Source organism: Corylus avellana, chromosome ca11 (assembly GCF_901000735.1).
Source record: "Corylus avellana chromosome ca11, CavTom2PMs-1.0".
Taxonomy (NCBI): domain Eukaryota; kingdom Viridiplantae; phylum Streptophyta; class Magnoliopsida; order Fagales; family Betulaceae; genus Corylus; species Corylus avellana.
The window spans coordinates 8,329,093-8,347,446 of record NC_081551.1 but is presented as its reverse complement, the minus strand read 5'-3'; the positions used below and the strand labels follow the sequence as shown (position 1 = coordinate 8,347,446).

At 39.4% G+C, this 18,354-nt stretch overlaps 2 protein-coding genes across 4 annotated transcripts in view; both read right to left on the bottom strand.

Annotated features, from left to right (window-relative positions):
• LOC132166509 (phosphatidylinositol 4-kinase beta 1-like) overlaps nucleotides 1-18,354 on the bottom strand; it is a 43,340-nt gene that overhangs the window by 19,285 nt on the left and 5,701 nt on the right. For 2 of the 3 annotated variants that reach the window (XR_009438572.1, XM_059577336.1), the window contains exons 1-8: nucleotides 10,481-12,473; nucleotides 7,761-7,952; nucleotides 7,598-7,646; nucleotides 5,708-5,840; nucleotides 5,066-5,585; nucleotides 4,492-4,572; nucleotides 4,281-4,400; nucleotides 1,361-1,430 (exon numbers count right to left, since the gene is read on the bottom strand). Coding sequence is in view for 2 of the 3 variants with exons in the window: in XM_059577336.1 (XP_059433319.1) it covers nucleotides 1,361-1,430; nucleotides 4,281-4,400; nucleotides 4,492-4,572; nucleotides 5,066-5,585; nucleotides 5,708-5,840; nucleotides 7,598-7,646; nucleotides 7,761-7,952; nucleotides 10,481-12,016 (2,701 nt within the window). In the remaining variant the exon portion in view is untranslated. Of the gene's footprint in view, nucleotides 1-1,360; nucleotides 1,431-4,280; nucleotides 4,401-4,491; nucleotides 4,573-5,065; nucleotides 5,586-5,707; nucleotides 5,841-7,597; nucleotides 7,647-7,760; nucleotides 7,953-10,480; nucleotides 12,474-18,354 lie in introns of those variants that run through there. The other variant, XM_059577337.1, reaches the window with a different exon arrangement.
• LOC132164904 (uncharacterized) lies at nucleotides 13,354-14,459 on the bottom strand. The gene is made up of 3 exons (XM_059575416.1): nucleotides 14,159-14,459; nucleotides 13,969-14,029; nucleotides 13,354-13,682 (listed from the first exon to the last, which is right to left on the bottom strand). Exons 1-3 carry the CDS (start codon nucleotides 14,273-14,275, stop codon nucleotides 13,531-13,533), a joined length of 330 nt encoding a protein of 109 aa, XP_059431399.1. The 5' UTR covers nucleotides 14,276-14,459; the 3' UTR covers nucleotides 13,354-13,530.

The window sequence follows — 18,354 nt, the reverse complement described above, 5'->3', positions numbered from 1 at the left end:
CTTCTTCGGAATTAGAGCGATAAAGGTGGCATTAAGACTTTTCTCAAACTTACCACAAGCGTGGAAGTCTAAAAATACCCCCAAAATATCTGTTTTGATCACGTCCCAGCAATCTTGAAAGAAAGCCATAGAAAACCCATCCAAACCAAAAACCTTTGTTAGAAATTTACGTCTCTATTCACTCTCTTCACCACCTCTAATACCTCCCGTTCCTCAAAAGGAAGCTCAAGACAAGAGGCCTCCTCTGTGTCCAAGAGATCGAAAGCAAGGTTGTCCAACCTGGGCCTCCAACTATGGTGTTAAGAAAACAGAGTCTCATAGAACTGGATATCGTGATCCCTGATAACATCTTGGTTGGACGAAATAGAGCCATTTACCGATAGGGACTCTATAGAATTCAATCTCCAGTTCAAGTTGGCGCCTCGATGAAAAAACTTAGTGCATTTATCACTCTCTTTCAGCCAGAGAACCCTACACTTTAGTCTCCAGCTAATCTCCTCTTGCAAGATAGAATTTCCCAGCTTGCTGGTTAGAAGGCTTTCAGTTTTGGGCTAAGATAAAACTAGGGATGCCTCTAAAGCGATAGGACAACCACCAAATAGCGCAAATACTGCCAAAGCCACTTTCTCAAAAGAGCATGGTTGAACAAAACCAAGTTTCAGATTCTCAACTCTCCCTCAAAAAGCAAGGAACAAACCTTGGACCAACTGACCGGGTGGAATTTGAACTCATCTCCTAGCCCTTCCCATAACTCCCGCCATAACAAATCTACCAACTACAACACAAACATTCACAGTTCAGAGAACAAAAGACTGCACTTAAGGCACATCAATCATTTATGAAGACAGAAATAAATAAATCCATAAAAAAATTATCTCATCGACTCAAGGGCCTTGTATCTATTTTTCATAAGCAAATACAAGTCACACACCTGTACAAGATTCAAACTGTGACCTCACCCTCCATCCCTTGTTGATGGGAAAGGAGATGCCATTTGGTTCAGGCTCCAAAAACTATTGGCCTCAAGCGCCATCGAAGTCCAACCATAAAAGAAATGGCAAACATCTTTGAAAATTAAACACGATAGAGAGAGCTATGGTTTTCCCGTCATTATAAAAAGCAAGATTGAGGGAGGGAAACCCAATTCTAACTATATTTTAGCTCATCTTAATTTGACTTTAACAATAAGCAATTCCATGTCTCAACAGTACATCTTATTTGACCTCATTAAACAGCAGATTGAAAAAGTTCTTTACAAAGTGTAGAACATTCTAAAGTAAGTAGCTGGACAAGATGGAACCATGCAACAAGACAAAGAACTACATAACATGAAACAAAATAAATACAACGGGGCACTTACCATAAAAGTGAGAAATAAGTTGCACAGCAAGATGCTCTTGCCTACAATCATCACCACTCTTGACAATAACCTACGTGAAAAGCAAGAAAGCGAAAAATGTCATTAATGTTGAATGCGTTATTACACCCACCACAAAATATTTACAACATATACAAAGACATATCAGTCTTCAATAACAATGACATAAAATCAAACGCCTCAAACTTTCAAGAATTTCAGATATACAGCCAAAAGAGAACAAGCAACCTTTATGCATGACCAACAGTTGCCAATTCTCCCAATTAATGATAAACAAGCTGAAGAGCAAGGGGTAGTGGTTAAAAAAAATGGTCCAAATAATCAACATCCAACAGCAAATAGGGAATAACTTTTTTTTTTTTATAAGTAAATTGTATATATCAAAAAAAAGCGCAATGCGCCTCTAAGTACACAAAAGAGTATACATAGGTAGCCCAAAAAAACCCAAAAAACAGACCCCAAAGAAACCCAACCCAACTATAACCACCACCAAGCGAAAAAACCAAAGCAAGAACCCAAAAAACCCAAACACTGAAGCCCACAAAACCCACCACCAGCCCTAAAAAAAAAACCAGAACCCTAATGCACCTCTGGAGGAAAGGAGAATGCATTTTTGGTTCCAACACAACCCCGACGGCGATAATACCGCTTCGGAGAAAGTCTCTCTCTAACCTCATAGTTGATGGAGCATTCTAAATTCTTGATTTCCCGCTTCCCTTTTGCCTTAGAGGTAAAGGGTTCCCGCTCCTCTTCAATATTCGAAAAGAGATTCAAAAGACTCTTCTCATCACCTCCTTCACCATTAGACAGTCCCACACTGGAGGCGAAATTCGCCGCATCTATAACCACCTCCGAATAGTTCCCCGCCCCCTTCTCGGAGGGTTCCGCTACAACGTCGGCAAACAGCTCCTTGTTCTTCTGCAACTGCTTGGCAAGCTTCTCCTTCACCCTCCGGGCATACCCTATTTGAGATTTGGAAACAGAGGAATAAATCGGAGCACCGCTCTCCGACATTCGAGGAAAAGGTTCGCTTAATCTCAAACCCAGCTCAGCCGCATGCTTTCCCGAAATAGAACAGGTCAGTGAATCTTCGACTACAACCTTAGAGCCCTTTACCGACGATGAAGCCTCCTTCATCCCAGGCAGAGAGGAAGAGGAAACATTTCTAGACCCTAAAAACCCCCGATGTAGCAACCCTTTCGCCGGAGCAGTCTTAACGGGTTCAAACTCCTTCGCCGGAACAGAACCAGCTCCCACCGGAGGAGCAGAGACCACCACCGGAGACAAAGGAGAGACATGGGTACTCACCGGAGTCAACAACCAGTTCTGGGTATTCTCCGGCAACAGAGCAACCTTCGTCGGAAAAACAGGGACCATCGCCGTTCCAAGAGACACAGACCCTGCCGCACAAACCAGTTGATTTGACTCCGGATGCACCTCCGCCAACGACAGCCCCACCAACGCAAGCTCGGAATCATCGCTAGAAACCCCGGCGAGACCACCGGCGACCAAAAAACCTCAAATACGCACGCCTCCCTACGATCGACCGGAACATCAATCTCTCCCGGCGAGGCAGAACCACACTGTTGCGATTTGGGCAAAAACTTAACACGACGCTTCAAACCCCTGCGCCAAGCTGTCTTGAAATACCCAGCGTGTTTGGGCTTAAGGAAAGACCCAAACTCGCGAACACCCAGCCCAACTAAAAGTTCTTTAACTAACCCAGCTAGGACCCGGCCCAAAACAGAACGCAAAAAACCTAGCAACGTCTTATTCTTCTTTTTCTTCTTCTTCGTATGATCCGCCGTCGGGATGAAACATGTAGCCAGATTAGCAGGATCCGGCGACTCCAACTCCACCCAGTCCACCATCACCCGCGACTCATACTCACCGTACCCGGTCTCGAAAGAGTCCTTCACCGGGAAGAGATCAATGTGTTGCGAAGATCTAACCCTCCTCCCAACGAAAGGCTCCTCAGAACCAGCCGCCAGTCGAAGAACCTCCGCAAAGGAGCGCCCAGGGTGACATCCAGAGAAGGATTCTCCCAAACCAAGCTTGAGCTGCGTCCCCGGAACATGATGCGTAGAGGCTGTTGGACCCAACAACCTCCGCAATTCATTTGCAAACCGACGCCATCCCCTCCCTCCACGGCCCGCAGGTAGCCAAATGATTCCTTTACGACCTCCCTCAGCAAAGACGGCCACCTCCAGGAAACTACCTGCCTTATTAACACCCCCATGCACCATCAAAGCCTTGTCGCCCTCACGGTATGACTTGGCGATATCAACCTTCAACAGAGACTGACTCGCCTCCTCGACCATATCCACCAACCATGAAGCACAAGGTTGGCTCACGAAAATTACCCCGACGAATCCTTTTCTCTTTTCCTCCAACCGAAGATCAGGACACCCTTCCTTCGCTGACAGGCAAAAGGATTTCGCTTCTATGGAGAAGCGCCGTTCCATAGCGGCTGACCAGAGCCTAGCGCACAATGCCTAAACAGCGCCGCCGCTAGGGCAGAAAACTACCTTGCTAACCTAAAAAATGTAGAGGGAGAAAAAACACGGGGAGGGGGGAAGAGAGGGGGGCCAATTTTTGGCTAAACAAATAGGGAATAACTGTCGGAAGGTTTCGATCTTTTTAACCTCTGCCAGGTTAAAAAAAAAAAAATCATAGGTGAAGAAACTCTAGTTTGATGAGACTAAGCTTAAACTATACAATCAGCTAAAGAGATCGCCAGATGGACATCTTGTTCTAATTATTTGCACGCACAAATGCATATCTTAGAAATCATCCAGCATGCTAGAGAAAAAGAATGCTCAATGTTTACCAATTATCTAGTTCACACTACTCAAAACCAATATGTTCATTAAAAAAATTGTTTACTGTATACAGAACTTACTGAGCGCATATCCCAACCAGGTAAATTTCCATGCACTGAAGCTTTACGTATCCTTTCTTTCTTTACCTCCCAATGTTCGCCGGATAAGGCATCACTGGCCTTGGGAGAACTACCACTAACCTGTATAGAAATTAGGTCTCTTGGATATTATATTCTCCCCTTACACACTACAACAAAAGTGAAAAATATCCAATTTTAAATTAAAATTTACCCTTGGTTGTGCATCTGATGACTCTTGACCAGCTCCTTTCAGAGGGAGCCCAGGAGGTGCTTCTCCTTTCGCTGCAGCAGCCTGCAGAAAGTTCAAAGTTCGCTAACATCCCAAACAAATATGAATTTTTTTTTTAAAAAAAAAAAAAACCTCACGTGCAGAATGGATACATGCAAGGAAATTGATTTTAGGTAATACAAGCCCGATCATTTACCGCCAGGCATATTATCCTTTAATGAGTTGATGTTTCAACAGCATTACAACTTCTTTTTTATAAGTAAAAACAAGTTCATTAAAAAGCGCAAAGGACGCAATCATGATAGACAACTAAATTCTTCAAACTGACACTGGAAAGACAACTAATGCAGCAAAGTTGGTAAGAAAGCTAGCTTTTAGGAATAAAAAGCGTGAGCAGATAAGAGGGCCTACCACCCTCCTCCCTGATAACCTCCTTTAGCGAGTAGATTGCTACCATAAAACTATAAGCAGCAGGCATTTATAATTTGACATTGTATTATTAAACAATAATGGCAACAATAGCGTCAACAGTACTTAAGATCACCCAAAGGCCCACCTTTACTGCCTCTATAGCTACTGTACTTGGAACCCGACGGTGTTCCTTCCGACGTGGTGGCCCTTGATCCTCAATGTCTTCCATTCTAATCCCCGGATCTGCTGCCAGCACTACCCTTACCCACTCCAAATCACTACTATGTGCTGCTCTTGATGTGTGAGTCACACATTCACCACATTGATAATTCCTGGACACAACACCTGCAGAAGCTGAAGTAGACTGCAGACTAGCACAATCGTTGCAACTGTGTTCAGTGCTCTCCGACTGGATAGGCAATCGATTCTCTACAGAAAGACTCACATTAACAAACTTTTTTTTCGCCTCTGAAACATGTGTCATTGCTTGATCAATTGCTTGGGCAGTTGACCTTGACATTCTATCATTACTATTACGATAAACCTCCTGGGCAGTCCACAATGGATAAGCCCAAGGAGGGGGCTTTTGCAATAATGCATCTCCATTTGCCAGAGGAATTCCTGCTCTAGAAAGCTTTTGCACACCAGATGTGTCCTTTGCATTGCTAAAACAAGTTTTGAGAAAAAAGGAACAAAAAATATGAGTGAGTTAGAAATCCTTTCGCCAAAGGTACTGGTTTCAGTAACTGAAACAATTAGGGACTACTGCATTTAGATGATGTATTACCTTGGCATTTCACTTTTCAAAACTTCAACACAGATCAGATAAGGTGCCTTTTCCCTTGAATTCAAAAGAATGGCTTCATCCTCAGGTATATGAATCACACGATACATCCCCTTTCCCATTGGGAAGCAAACTCCTAGGAAATATGATAAGCATTACTAAAATAAGAGTACGTAGATAAATCCCCTTTCAATGGGGAAGTAAACTCCTAAATATAATCAGCATTATTCAAATAAGAGAATGTAGCTATATGCAATAATGAGAGTTAACTGAAAACACGTCAATAGTGCTCTACGAAAAGTGCCGGTTAAGAGCCAATAAGTAAAAGCATAAAACAATAACCAGAATAATCCGTGAATAAATAACTTGATTATTTTTATTACTTTGATGAAAGTACATATACCCTGCTCAAACTAACACTCAATTTGCACTATCCCCCCGATCTAAAGATTGTATCAATTTCCCCTCCAAACTACCAAAAATTTGCAATATACCCCCTTTTCCCGCAAAAAGACAAAAATGCCCTTAAAATTTTTCAATGGGACAAAAAAACCCCTAGAAATTCGGGAGACAGAAAAAAATAAAAAAGAGGGAAAAAGAAAGCAGTGGGTCTTGTGCCCTGTTTGTTTGACACCACTATTTTAAAAAAAAAATTATTAAGGGTATTTTTGTCATTTGGGGGACATTCCAAATTTTTGGTAGTTTGGGGGAGAGATATTGATGCAATCTTTAGTTTGGGAAGGACATTCTGATTGGGTGTTAGTTTGAGGGGGGCTATGTGGGCTATGTCTACTTTTCCATTACTTTATATATGCATGTAATACATATGAGTGTTAATATATCAAACCTCATAAAAGAACATGAAGATGAAAAGATAATAGCAAACAACTTGCTAAAGGCCATATCTTTTGTTGGCAAGCCTCAAACTCAATAACAAATTTGCCTCTTCATACCTTGTTAGAAAGAAACAATTTTTGTGCACCCTTGACCTTGTTATTTAAGATCGCAGAATTTCAAGTCAAAATCAACATAGTACGAGAAGAATCCAAATCTATCAGTCTATTAATCAAGAACACAACGAGAGAGAGAGAGAGAAAGAGAGAGAGAGAGAGAGAGAGAGAAGATGAAGGAAAAGTAAGCAAAAGAAGGGGGTGGGGAGAGAGAAGGTGAAAGAAATAAAAACAAAATCCTCCACAAAAAATAGAAAAGGAAAGGGGAAAAGCAGAGTAGTCCAGCAACTAGAGAAGAAGATGTAAGTTCGCATAGAACCTTGGAAAAAACAGGAGTTGCTTACATTTAAACGAAACACTGGGCATACAAAACAACAGGAGCACAACTTATAAGTGCATCCAAAACATTTTCTTATAGGAAAGCAGAATCCCATAATCAATTTCTTTTACTTTTTTTAAGAAAATACTTTATTAAAAGAATCCACCCATCAAAATTCAACTAGAGTAGATTCCTACAAGTAACATTATTCATCAATCTGAAGAATGATGCATTATTACATTCCATATACTAACACGCCTTACACTTTTGCATATACTTCTATAAGAATAAAGACACCTCCTAAAGCTAACACTTTCAAAAATGCCTTAGACTTGTTTCCACATAGGCATTCTGAACATCTTTGAAAAATATAGTGGAGAAAAAAAATAGAGACAATATCCAAAACAGATTTTTCTTGAAATTGTTTTAGTTTCAAAAGTCAAAAGTTTTTCAATATTTCACATTACTTAACCACGTCTTTAGAAACATACCACACTATTCCTGACAATTCTTTCGACAATATCATGCCACTAGTTCAAACATTACACATAAGAAAATACTCAAAGGCAGCGTGCCTCAGGATGAACATTCCTATACTTAAACCTACAGTGATTAAAGAAGTACCTCCACTATTTTGAGCCTCAGCTACACGCAAATTGAGCTCTGCGAGAGACTAGAAACACAATAAAAGCATCAGAAAAACATTCAAACGTGACAAATATGAATGTAGATATTGTTACAAAACATGTATCAGTACAAAGAAAGCATTGAAAAAAACATAATTGACCTCACAAAGAGCACTTTTTCGATCTTCAACTGGAAATACATCAACCAAGCCATATGATGTCTCACATAATGACTGCACAAACTCCAATGACTCGTGATAAGCCCCTTTTCGGGACTGTGATACAGTATTATTTGGAAGTGGGGGTTTTGCATCTGACTTTTCGCTCCGCTGCTTTGGGGAACCAGGATGCTTCTGCCAAAATAAGAGCATGGTGAATCAACATGGCAAACTGTAAGATCCTTCTAGTTAGGTACTTTCTCTTGTATACTTTCTATATAATTAGGGGTGCCTTTACGTTTTTAATGTTATTTTTCGATTACTTAGCAAAATGTAAGACATGTGCAGCTAAACGTCCCTCTACTAAACTTCTTTTTTCTTTTTCTTTTCTTTTGCATCTAACTATGGCATGTCCATCCCTTGGGTCAACCACTGGTTCTTTCCACATACTAAATCATGGAAGATATCACCAGATCAAAAACCGTTCATCCATACTATTCATCATGTAGAGGGAAAAGAACTTATTTGCAAGTATTGTCGGTGAAAGATTTCATGACTGACTGTCTCCATTGAATAAATTGATATACTGCAATTCTGTGTATTTTACCTTGATGCTAAGTTTATCTAACCATCTTCTAAGGATCACAAATAAGGCACGCTGGACAAGTAGCTTCAGGGAGTTCCCATAGAAAGAGCAAGTTAATGGATATACATCATGCAGGGGATGAGTAGTGACCAAAAGAACTTAGAGAAGGCCATGCGATTGGCCAATGAGAAGCTAATAGAAAAAAGTTGGTTTGGCTGCAAATTCAAGCGTAGCATAAAGAGACCTTCTGTAAAGGCTTCCTAGGTTTGTACAGCATTGCTCTTGATATTCTACATGCATGGATAAAATATCATGTTCATTGAATGGAAAGGATATGTACTGCAGTCCTACTTTCAAGGCATTTCCATATAACATTAACTTCCTCTTCCACATCCATCCTCACTCTTTTTTCATTGTATTTTCGATACACTAATTATTATCCTTTAGATTCAACAACCTGTTTCTTGGACTCCTAATCTCCATGGTTGTCAATACCATTTTACTCAGCCAATCTGGCTTTTAATTGGAACAACTTGTACTTGTGCTATGTCATTCCGCCTCTCTCTCACGCGCCCGCACACACTTATTTCATTCTATTTTCAAAACTCTAATTGTTATCCTTTAATTCAAAAACCTATCTCCTGGACTCCTAATCTCCAAGACTATCAATACCGTTCAACTCAAGTAATCAGGCTTTTTCATTGGAACAAAATGAACACCATTTCACTCAGGAAAAGTTCAGCTGTATTCATTGGAACGGAACATTAAGGGATCAAAAATGGGTTAACCTTCATCATTGAGGCACAAAGCATTCAATAAACTACCAGACTTGACTAGGCTTAACTTAGAGTATCACATATGAAAAGAACGTTACAATATTACTGGCTTGAAGCTTGTAAAAGAACAAGACAGGCTCGAAGTAGAGATAGAGCTGAAGAGGGGTAGGAGGAACAAATCACCATGGGGAAGACATATAACAGGAAGCTTATTAAAGTTATTTCTCAGAGTAAAACCAATGGAAGAGAATAATAAAGATCTGAGATGACACACGAGAAAAATAGAGGGGCCTAAAAATCCCAGCGTATAAGGTACAACAATCCGCTATCTCAGGGCTCCTACAAGTATGTCTAAGGGAAGACCAACTGAATTTCCCAGAGGTGCTACAGTAAGAAAAGTAAAAGCGAAAAAACAGGTAAGACAGTTTAGTCTTGCACGGCTCTTGAGGATAGGACGCAGAGAAGAGCCATTGTTGATAGCAATTATAAAATGACCAACAGTGAATTTTTTTATAAACCCTTTAGAAAAAAACTTAACAAGAGTACCTCGCAAGATGCAAAATTTCGGCCAGAAGTACAGACAAACAAGGCCAATAAGCCTGAAATGGAACGTTATTTTCCAATATTATAAGTGGAACGGAACGTGGAGGGGTCTTCCTGTTCTAATTTCTCTTCAATTCAGTACTTACCATATTAAAGACACTGTCAGCCAAACTTCTTTCTTTGCCATGTCTTAAAATGTACATCTCATATCCTCAATATATTTTCTCTTCAGTTTGATCCACCCTAGAAGTTTATAAGATGTTCACCTCTCTTTGAATTGTGTCTGCGATTATCAAGTGGCTATTAGAACTACCTTGCCATTGGGGACAACAATAAAACTAAAAGCAAATTTACATTCTGCGACTATTTCCACATATCTATTCTGAAACTTCTAATAGAAGTATTGCCTCGAAATCGGAAGAAATGTGTCATTAACTAGAGTAAATGGGACAATAATGGCATGTCTTTTTTATATATATATGTAATCGAAATATCATTAAAAAGGTGCAACCTATTTACACAGAAATTATACAAGAGATACACCTACACAATAATGGCATGTATAACTACAAGCAAAGAAGAAAGTATAATTTGGGAATTCCTCATGAATTAGAGAATTAATTAATAGTGCACACATAATAAAGAGTGCCAATAATCAAATGTTGAGATCACATTCTACTAAAATCTTTAAAACTGCAAAGGAAAACATATATTCTTTGTTTATGTCAACATAATTTGGAAAAAAAGAGTGCTGCAAAGTGAAGGCTATGCTTTCATATTAAGGGAAAAACATAAAAATAAACCACATCTGAACAGACCTCTTTGTATTTCTTTGAACCAAACAGCTCTGAGTCTTCAACTGAACGGTCTCGATCCCTAAACAATTTGCGAAAAAAACTTTCAGTTCCTGGACTACTTTCAAACAAGCTACCACCATTGCTGATTTCATTAGCGACAGTACTTTTGGAATCTTCAGGGTGCACACGAAACAATCTTCGGAACAATGAAAAGTCGGAAGGCTCTTCTTCTTCAGCATTGGCACTCCCCTCATCAGCTTTATCATTTGCATCTTTCTTGTCCTCATGCTTATCTTTAAATAATTTCCTAAAGAATCCCTCTTTTTCATCATCTTCAGCATGTTTTGAACTTTTCTCTTCCGAGTTCACCGTATCTTCATCTTTCTTGTCCTTATCTTTAAATAATTTCCGGAAGAACCCCTCTTTTTCATCATCTTCAACAGATTTAGAACATTTTTCTTCCGAGTTGCCAATATCTTCATCTCCCTTCCCATCATTCCCATCCTTCTTGTCCTCAAACTTTTCTTTGAAAAACTTACGAAAGAAGCCTTCCTTTTCATCATCTTCCACTGATTTAGAAATCGATTTATCGTCAGAGTCACTCTTGCTATCCCGAAACAACTTCTTAAAAAACCCATCTGAGCTCGACGTCAACTCCTCATCCTCACCTCTACTGTCCTTCAAAAGCCTCTTAAAAAACCCATCCTTCTCAGAATCATCATCTTCTTTCTCCGCCGACTTCCTGAAAAGCAACATATCTCGAACCTTTGAACCTGCCTCATCCTCACTTCTACTGTCCCTCAAAAACCTCTTAAAGAACCCATCCTTCTCCGACTCATCATCATCTTTTTCTGCAGACTTCCTGAATAGGAACGCATCTCGAACCTTCGGACTTGGAATGAACTTCTTTAAAATATTGTTCTCCTCTGAAGATAACTGATTACCATCCTCTTGCAAATTGTTTCCCGATGAAGGCGAGAACGATAGAGTCTTCGAAGTGGGCGGTGACGATGTTAGGGACAACAGCCTTTGTTTCGATGACAGTAACCTATTCAAAACCTGGTTCTTGCTTCCAGGGCTTGATGACACAATTTGAGGCCGTATCAGAGGAGGCCACTCACCCATCAACGTCGCTGCAATCTGGCACTTCTCTTGTATCCTACTAATCCCTTCATTATCATCCGAATCCTCAATCTCCGCCATTAAAAACCAATGCACCTTCAGAGCAATCTTCAACGATAGGGAGCATATATCAATGACAAACTTGTCCAAAGACGGGCTCGGCTTGTGCACCATCATATAACAAATTTGAAACAAATAGCTCTCCACACCCGGTAAGGGTAGAGTGTACATCCGATTACAGAGGTAGTCTCGTACCCCAGGGTGATCATGCTTGTACAAATAGCTAACGGCGATCCACTCACAGAAGAACGCCGAGTCGAAGAACCGAATGAGCCACCCGTTCTCGCCGGACTCACTCGCCCGGTTGGTCCGCGAGGTGATCTCGCGAGGCGACTCATCCGATTCTCCGCGAGTCAGTCCCAGAAGCCGCACCATTGCTCAATCCGTCATCACGCTAACCACAACCAAATCATCCAATCTAGCATTCCACTGATCCGATATAAACCCTAGAAATCCCCTAAACCTTCATGGAAAACCCTAATTTCGCCCACCAAAAGCAATCCACAACTCTTCCGCAATTCAATTCAAATGTCTAGTGTGAAGCCCTTGATATTCGCAGTTCCTGACCAGAAGCCCTAAATCCGATGCATAAATTTAACAGAGAAATGAATATTCTGTTCGTTTCTCAGGAGAAGAAAGAGGAACATACCATTAACTCGCACCGAGAAAATGCGAGAAACTTTGGATTCGAGAAAACGAGAGAGATCGAATTGCGCTTACGCGGAGAGAGTGGAATCGGATTCTGAATACAAACCGAGACGAAGCGAACGCGGAAAGTGGATCTTCCTCGTGGCAAACGACGTCGTTGTGCTGCTTCTGGACGTGGCGGTCGTGGTGGTGGTCCTGGTCGTAGTTGGAGAGAGAAAGAGCAGCAGGGTGAGGTAATTATTAGTCGCTATATTAGGATTTAAAAAATAACGTGAAAATTGAACGCTGCTAACGTGCGCATGCGTGCGAGTGCGCACAGTTGGTGGCGTGGGGTTCCTTGAATTTCCCTCCAGAGAGTGAATTGTGTAACGTAAAAGCATTATTGCGATATTCAAGTTTTAAATTTTTGATTTGGTGCGGTGGGGAAGTCTTCTCCTTCTTTTTCTTTCCTTTTTTTTTTTTTTTTTCTTTTTTCTTTTTTCTTTAACCACGCCCAGAAGCCAAAAAAACATAATAATAATTAATTAATTAATTAAGATTATTATTGCGACATGTAAAGGCAGATTTTGACATGTGGCTAGGCATGATGAATGCATGCAGCTCGTTTTTCGTCTTTTGCTTTCAGAATTTTGAAAATAAAAATAATATTTTAAAATTTTAAAAACTCTTAATACTGAATTGTTATTTTTCAAAAATTTGGAATGTTACTTCTCTTTTAGAATTTTCTTAACGTATAATACTAAAATACCCAAAAAAATTTCCTTTTATTCAAAAAAATATATATATAAATTACTATTTAAGATTTTTGGTGGCCGGGGATGGTCACCTTGTTCATTTCATTAGTATCTATAATTCTACTAACTTTTGTGAAAGATTATTGACTTCCATGAAAGGAATTATGGGCCAAAAAACACTTGGATTTTCAAACATGCCCATTCATTTTTTCCTCTAAAGTCACCCATGCCTCAGAGTAACGGATAAACACTATGTTATGGAAAATTTGATTGAAATCGAAATGATAGAAATCAAATGAATATGGAATCTTTATTGAAAATGTAGGCGGTTCAAGGAGCCTAAAACCGACACAGTTCATCTAGAACAATACAACTCAAAAGATACATCTCTCTTTGTCTTAGTTATCCTCTTTATACAAACTCTGCACTCCTTTTAACTAATTTAGTTATTTCAATTACAACGCACGCCTCTTTATATTATAAACGCACGTGTCCAAAACTAGTAGCTTATAGCTTCTTCCAACTATATATCAACTCCACGTCTTCTACGCACATGTTACTTTGCTGCTTCACTGAGCCATGTGTCCTAGCTTGTGACAATGGCTCAGTGAGGGGCCATGAAACTTCCTGAGGGGCTATGAAGCTTCTTGGTTGGCCATCTAGTGGGGAAGGAAGACCATAAAAAAACAAGAAACAAATATAATATTTATTTGAGTAATATATATTCTAATATATCAAAGCCACATATATCACGATCTAAATTCATTTTTTCCACAAAGACAGATATAGACAAAAAAACTAAAATATATTTAACGTAAACTTATAGATAAATAGAGGCAAGCTTTTCAAAAAAAATAAAAAAGAATATATAAAAAATAAAAATAAAATAAAATAAAATAAAATAAAAAAGTTATACTAAACAGGTTGGGGTTTTTTTATTGGAACCTTTTTGCAGTTTTTGAGGGGCGGTGGTGTGATGGTATTTGGTGCTCCTGGTGCAATATGCCTGCCGATGGATGTAAGAATGGGTTAAGATGTCATCAATAGTTTACACTTATAAGTAATTGTAATTACAATGCCCAAAAATTAACAAAAATTAAAAAAATTGAATGAGAAGAAGCAATTGTTGGGTTACCTTCCAAGATCGCATTTTCGATGCCGTAATGCTTGAGACTGGCGAGTTGTGAGTTTTGCGCTTATGGCTAACACTAGTATGACAGCTGCAAGTGCAATGGAAGGGGTACTCAACCATTGTTAAGGGGTTGTGCGAAGGAAGGGTTTAATTACACATCAAGGTCACTGTGCACATCAACTCAAATCCCATACATGTATGTAGTAATTAATCTCCTAGGCTTCTACGGAGTAGGGAGTGCAGAGAAGACGCCCTCGAGGTCTGCAAAGTGGCCACTGCAGAGGAGATGCCGAGGAGACGTTGAAGAGAAAGATATGATTACGAATTGAAGATATGCTTTTGTGGGGAGATCTTTTAAAAGCAAGAGTGATATACATTAATGAGTAAGGGAAATTGAAAACGATGTGTTTTAGAGTAGGTAGTGAACGGAAGTGTGGACCTTTTCATATTTATGTTTATATTTAATTATGTATGGTCCAGATCTGCATGCTCAACCTTTAAAACGCTCCTCGCCGTCAAAGAGTATACTAGAAAAAGACTGAATCTACTGCATGTATGCATTAGGTAAGACCAAATACGAATGTTTCAAAGATATATAACGGCCTATAATCGGATGGCTAACAATGAGTCCCTTTGAAAGCGCACAATTGGACGGTTATGGGGTGACTGAGAGATCAAAGTGACAACTTTTGAAATTTTTTGAATTGATCTTTAGCTACTTTATAGCATGGACAGTACCACCGACTTTAGTTTTAATGATACACATGTATGGCTACAATGGCATAACACTACATATGCGAAACTAAGCCACCAAATTAACCATACTAGGCCGACCACATTGATGACTTGCTTAACGGGCAGTATATTTGATTCAAATTTGGAATAAATTTCTTGGACAACTACACACGATATCATATGCAGCAAAAGTAAATTTTTATTGGGAAAAATATATTCAAATCTCCAAATGGCAGCCTTATTTTGGCGTTATCTTCATGCAATAATGCATGTTACTCTCCCCGATTACACATTCTTTTTAACATACATCAAATCATGCAAATTGTATCCGTCAGATATTAGATGGACAGCTGTGGATAGCACAATGCACGGGTAGACTACACAACCACGAGATTGCCAAGTTGAACAGTCAAGTGTCTATAGGAAATAGACAAACACTGGTTACGATGCACATTAATTAGGCGTAAACCAATTTTCAAGATGCATGTAACACCCCACCTCAATGATACACAATATTGTCTGCTTTTGGCTCCCGCAAACTAGAATTTCCATGAGGTCACCCATCCTGGTACTATTCCAGCAGAAGCACGCTTAACTGCGAAGTTCTGATGGGATCATAACCATCACGGCTTTAAAATGCATTGTTGTCATTAAGGGTATAATATACATTTAAGCACATCCCCATCTCCATACCCAGGCAATGTGAAACGTCACAATCACCTCCTCTTAGGAGCCAGCGTCCTTGCTGGCAACCCTCATGGGATTAGCCCATTCTTGGCGTTCGTCCCAGCGAGTGCCTGCTAGCGATCTTCATGGGCTTGTGCACGCTCCCCCATCTCAGGTTAGGCAATGGCTCTGATACCATTTGTAACACCCTACCTCAATGACACACAATATTGTCTGCTTTTGGCTCCTCCAAACCAGACTTCCCGGGAGGTCCCCCATCCTGGTACTACTAAACTAGAAGCACGCTTAACTGTGGAGTTCTGATGGGATTATGACCATCACGACTTTAAAACGCATTGTTGTCATTAAGGGTGTAGTATACATTTAAGCACATCTCCATCTCCATATTCAGGCGATGTGGGACATCACAATGCCAAAGTAAATATGTTTGGTAGACTATATTTATTGTACCAACACAATAAAATGCATTTTTGCAATTCCCATTGTGTCATTGTGAAATCAAAAGGCATGTGATGGCCTCAATATGCGGGATTAAGGGGGATAGACATGTAAAATTGAATTAGAAATAAAATGAAGCATCTTGGATGAGTAAACACATTTATCACTCAACTGAATTTGTACCTAACCGACCCATAAATTCATGGAGCAGACTTTTGTACTGGGCTAACAAACATATACCGGACCGGCCCAAAAATTTATGCATTTACACGTACTGCATTACGAAATTTGATTCTGAGCCAGATAGAAATGAGCTTAAAACAAGCCCAAAATGTCTGTCATTATTGCAGCCCAAAACTCACATAATGCCTTGGGTTTCGTAAATTTGAAACTAAACCCAAATCTGAGCCCAAATGAAACTACTTCCAAGCAAGACCTATATGTCTAAAATGCTTAAGTTGAAGGTGCTTAAGCCCTTGAAAAGCTAGTTGTACCTTTAAGCTTTAAAAAAAGATTTAACATACCTAAGGTAAAAGGTCTTTGAGGCTGATGTAATCAGTAAAAAAAAAAAGGTTTAAATTAGGGCTGGCAAAACGTGTTGGCGTGTTGGGTTCGTGTCAACCTCTTTATGACACGAACTTATTTATGTCAAACCCGAACACGACACATTTAAATAAACATGTTGGACACCCAAACCCGAATATGACATATTCTCTTAACGGGTAACACGACATTACACATGCAACCCGTTTAAATAAACATGTTGTGTCTAGGTGTGGGAGTTGGATAATGCGGTTAGGAATTTGCCTTTGCCACATTTTGCTCCGCCACGATCAGGCAAAGTCGGTATTTTCACTTGACTTTTGCCGACCGTGATTCATACCGTTACTGACCGTCACTATAACTGGCTAGGCCATGATTCTAAATTTGTACTACTGGACTTATCCATTTTGGGCCGAATTTGACCTAATTTTGTTATATTTTCAAGCCCAATTGAAACCTTTAAATTGTTTAAACTTTGAACTTTGATGGGCTACTAGCCTAGTACTAAGCCTTTAACCACTTAGCCAGTTTTAAACTTTGATAAAAATCAAACTTTCAATTATAAAGTTTATAATTCAAAACTGCAATTCGATAGGGCTGTGCAAAAACGATTTTTCCTATTTTTCAAGGATTTTATAATATTTTCAATGCTTTCAGTTTTCAGTTGGGCTGTGAAATAAGACTCTAAATCTCAAATAGTATAAGAAGCAAACACAGACATAATAAGCCTAAAAACAATCTCAATCGTAATAAGCAAAAACAGACATAATAAGTAAACATAATAAATTAACAATAGGAAAATGATAAGCGCCGAATGTTGCAAATTCAAGCCCCTTAATTTGCATATGTTAATTCCTTAGCATTTTAATTTTGTTTGATTTTGTTTTGTTTTTGTGTTTCAGGTCTTATTTGACAAACCATTGAAATTTGGGCTTAAAATGGCAAAAAGTTGGGCATTCTGGATTTAGGATCGAGCATAACTATTCCTGAGCTCGAGCGCACCCGCGATCGAGCGTCTACGGCCAAGGATCGAGCGCATGTCTGCGCTCTTGCGCATAACAGCTAGGCTGCGCTCGAGAGCACAAAACTTTGGATCAAGCGCACTCGGGCGTGTATTGCATGGCAACAATCCTTTTCCAACGTGGATTTGGTTTTCAGTCTCCCAATTGGACTGGAAGACTGACCTCCAGTTTTCTGAGGGTTTCTAGGACTTTTAGGGTTTTCATAATACCTATAAATAGGGTTCTAAACATTGTAAACAGACACACCGCTTCCTAGAGCTAGAAATCAGAAATTTGTCTTTGGAGCTTAGAAGATCATGAGGGGCTAAACCCCTTCGTGGGGTGTTAATGTAACCCTATCCAAGCACAATGATTTGATTGTATTTAATTTCTAGATTTTCAATTTATGCATGTTGATTGTATAACTATGAGGATTGCTACAATTGATTTATGTTCTTCATATTAAATGCAATTGTTCTTAAATTCCAAAATCAATATTTGTGAAATTTTTCTCTTGTCTTAGAAAATATTTTACTTTTATTGAAATCAAATTATTCTTGTTTTCTGTGATTATGAGGATGGTGGTTATACTATGGGTTTAATTAACATATGATCAATAGGATTTGATAGGCCATACCTAGGGAAGACGGGCTGTACTACACCCTAGTTTATTGTAATTTAGGTAGACAGTCCGTGCTAACAAGATGTGTTACACTTATTCATTGATTGTATGTATCCTGTTAAAAAATCTGATAATTTATACCTAAGGAAGACGGGTCGTATCGCATCTTAGTG

Excerpts from the sequence above, each read along its gene's own strand:
- LOC132164904 (XM_059575416.1), bottom strand. The coding sequence starts at position 14,275 with ATGGTTGAGTACCCCTTCCATTGCACTTGCAGCTGTCATACTAGTGTT. Across the intron at positions 14,030-14,158 it reads CGAAAATGCGATCTTGGAAG|GCATATTGCACCAGGAGCAC; the intron begins GTAACCCAACAA and ends ATCCATCGGCAG. Across the intron at positions 13,683-13,968 it reads CCCTCAAAAACTGCAAAAAG|ATGGCCAACCAAGAAGCTTC; the intron begins GTTCCAATAAAA and ends CTTCCCCACTAG.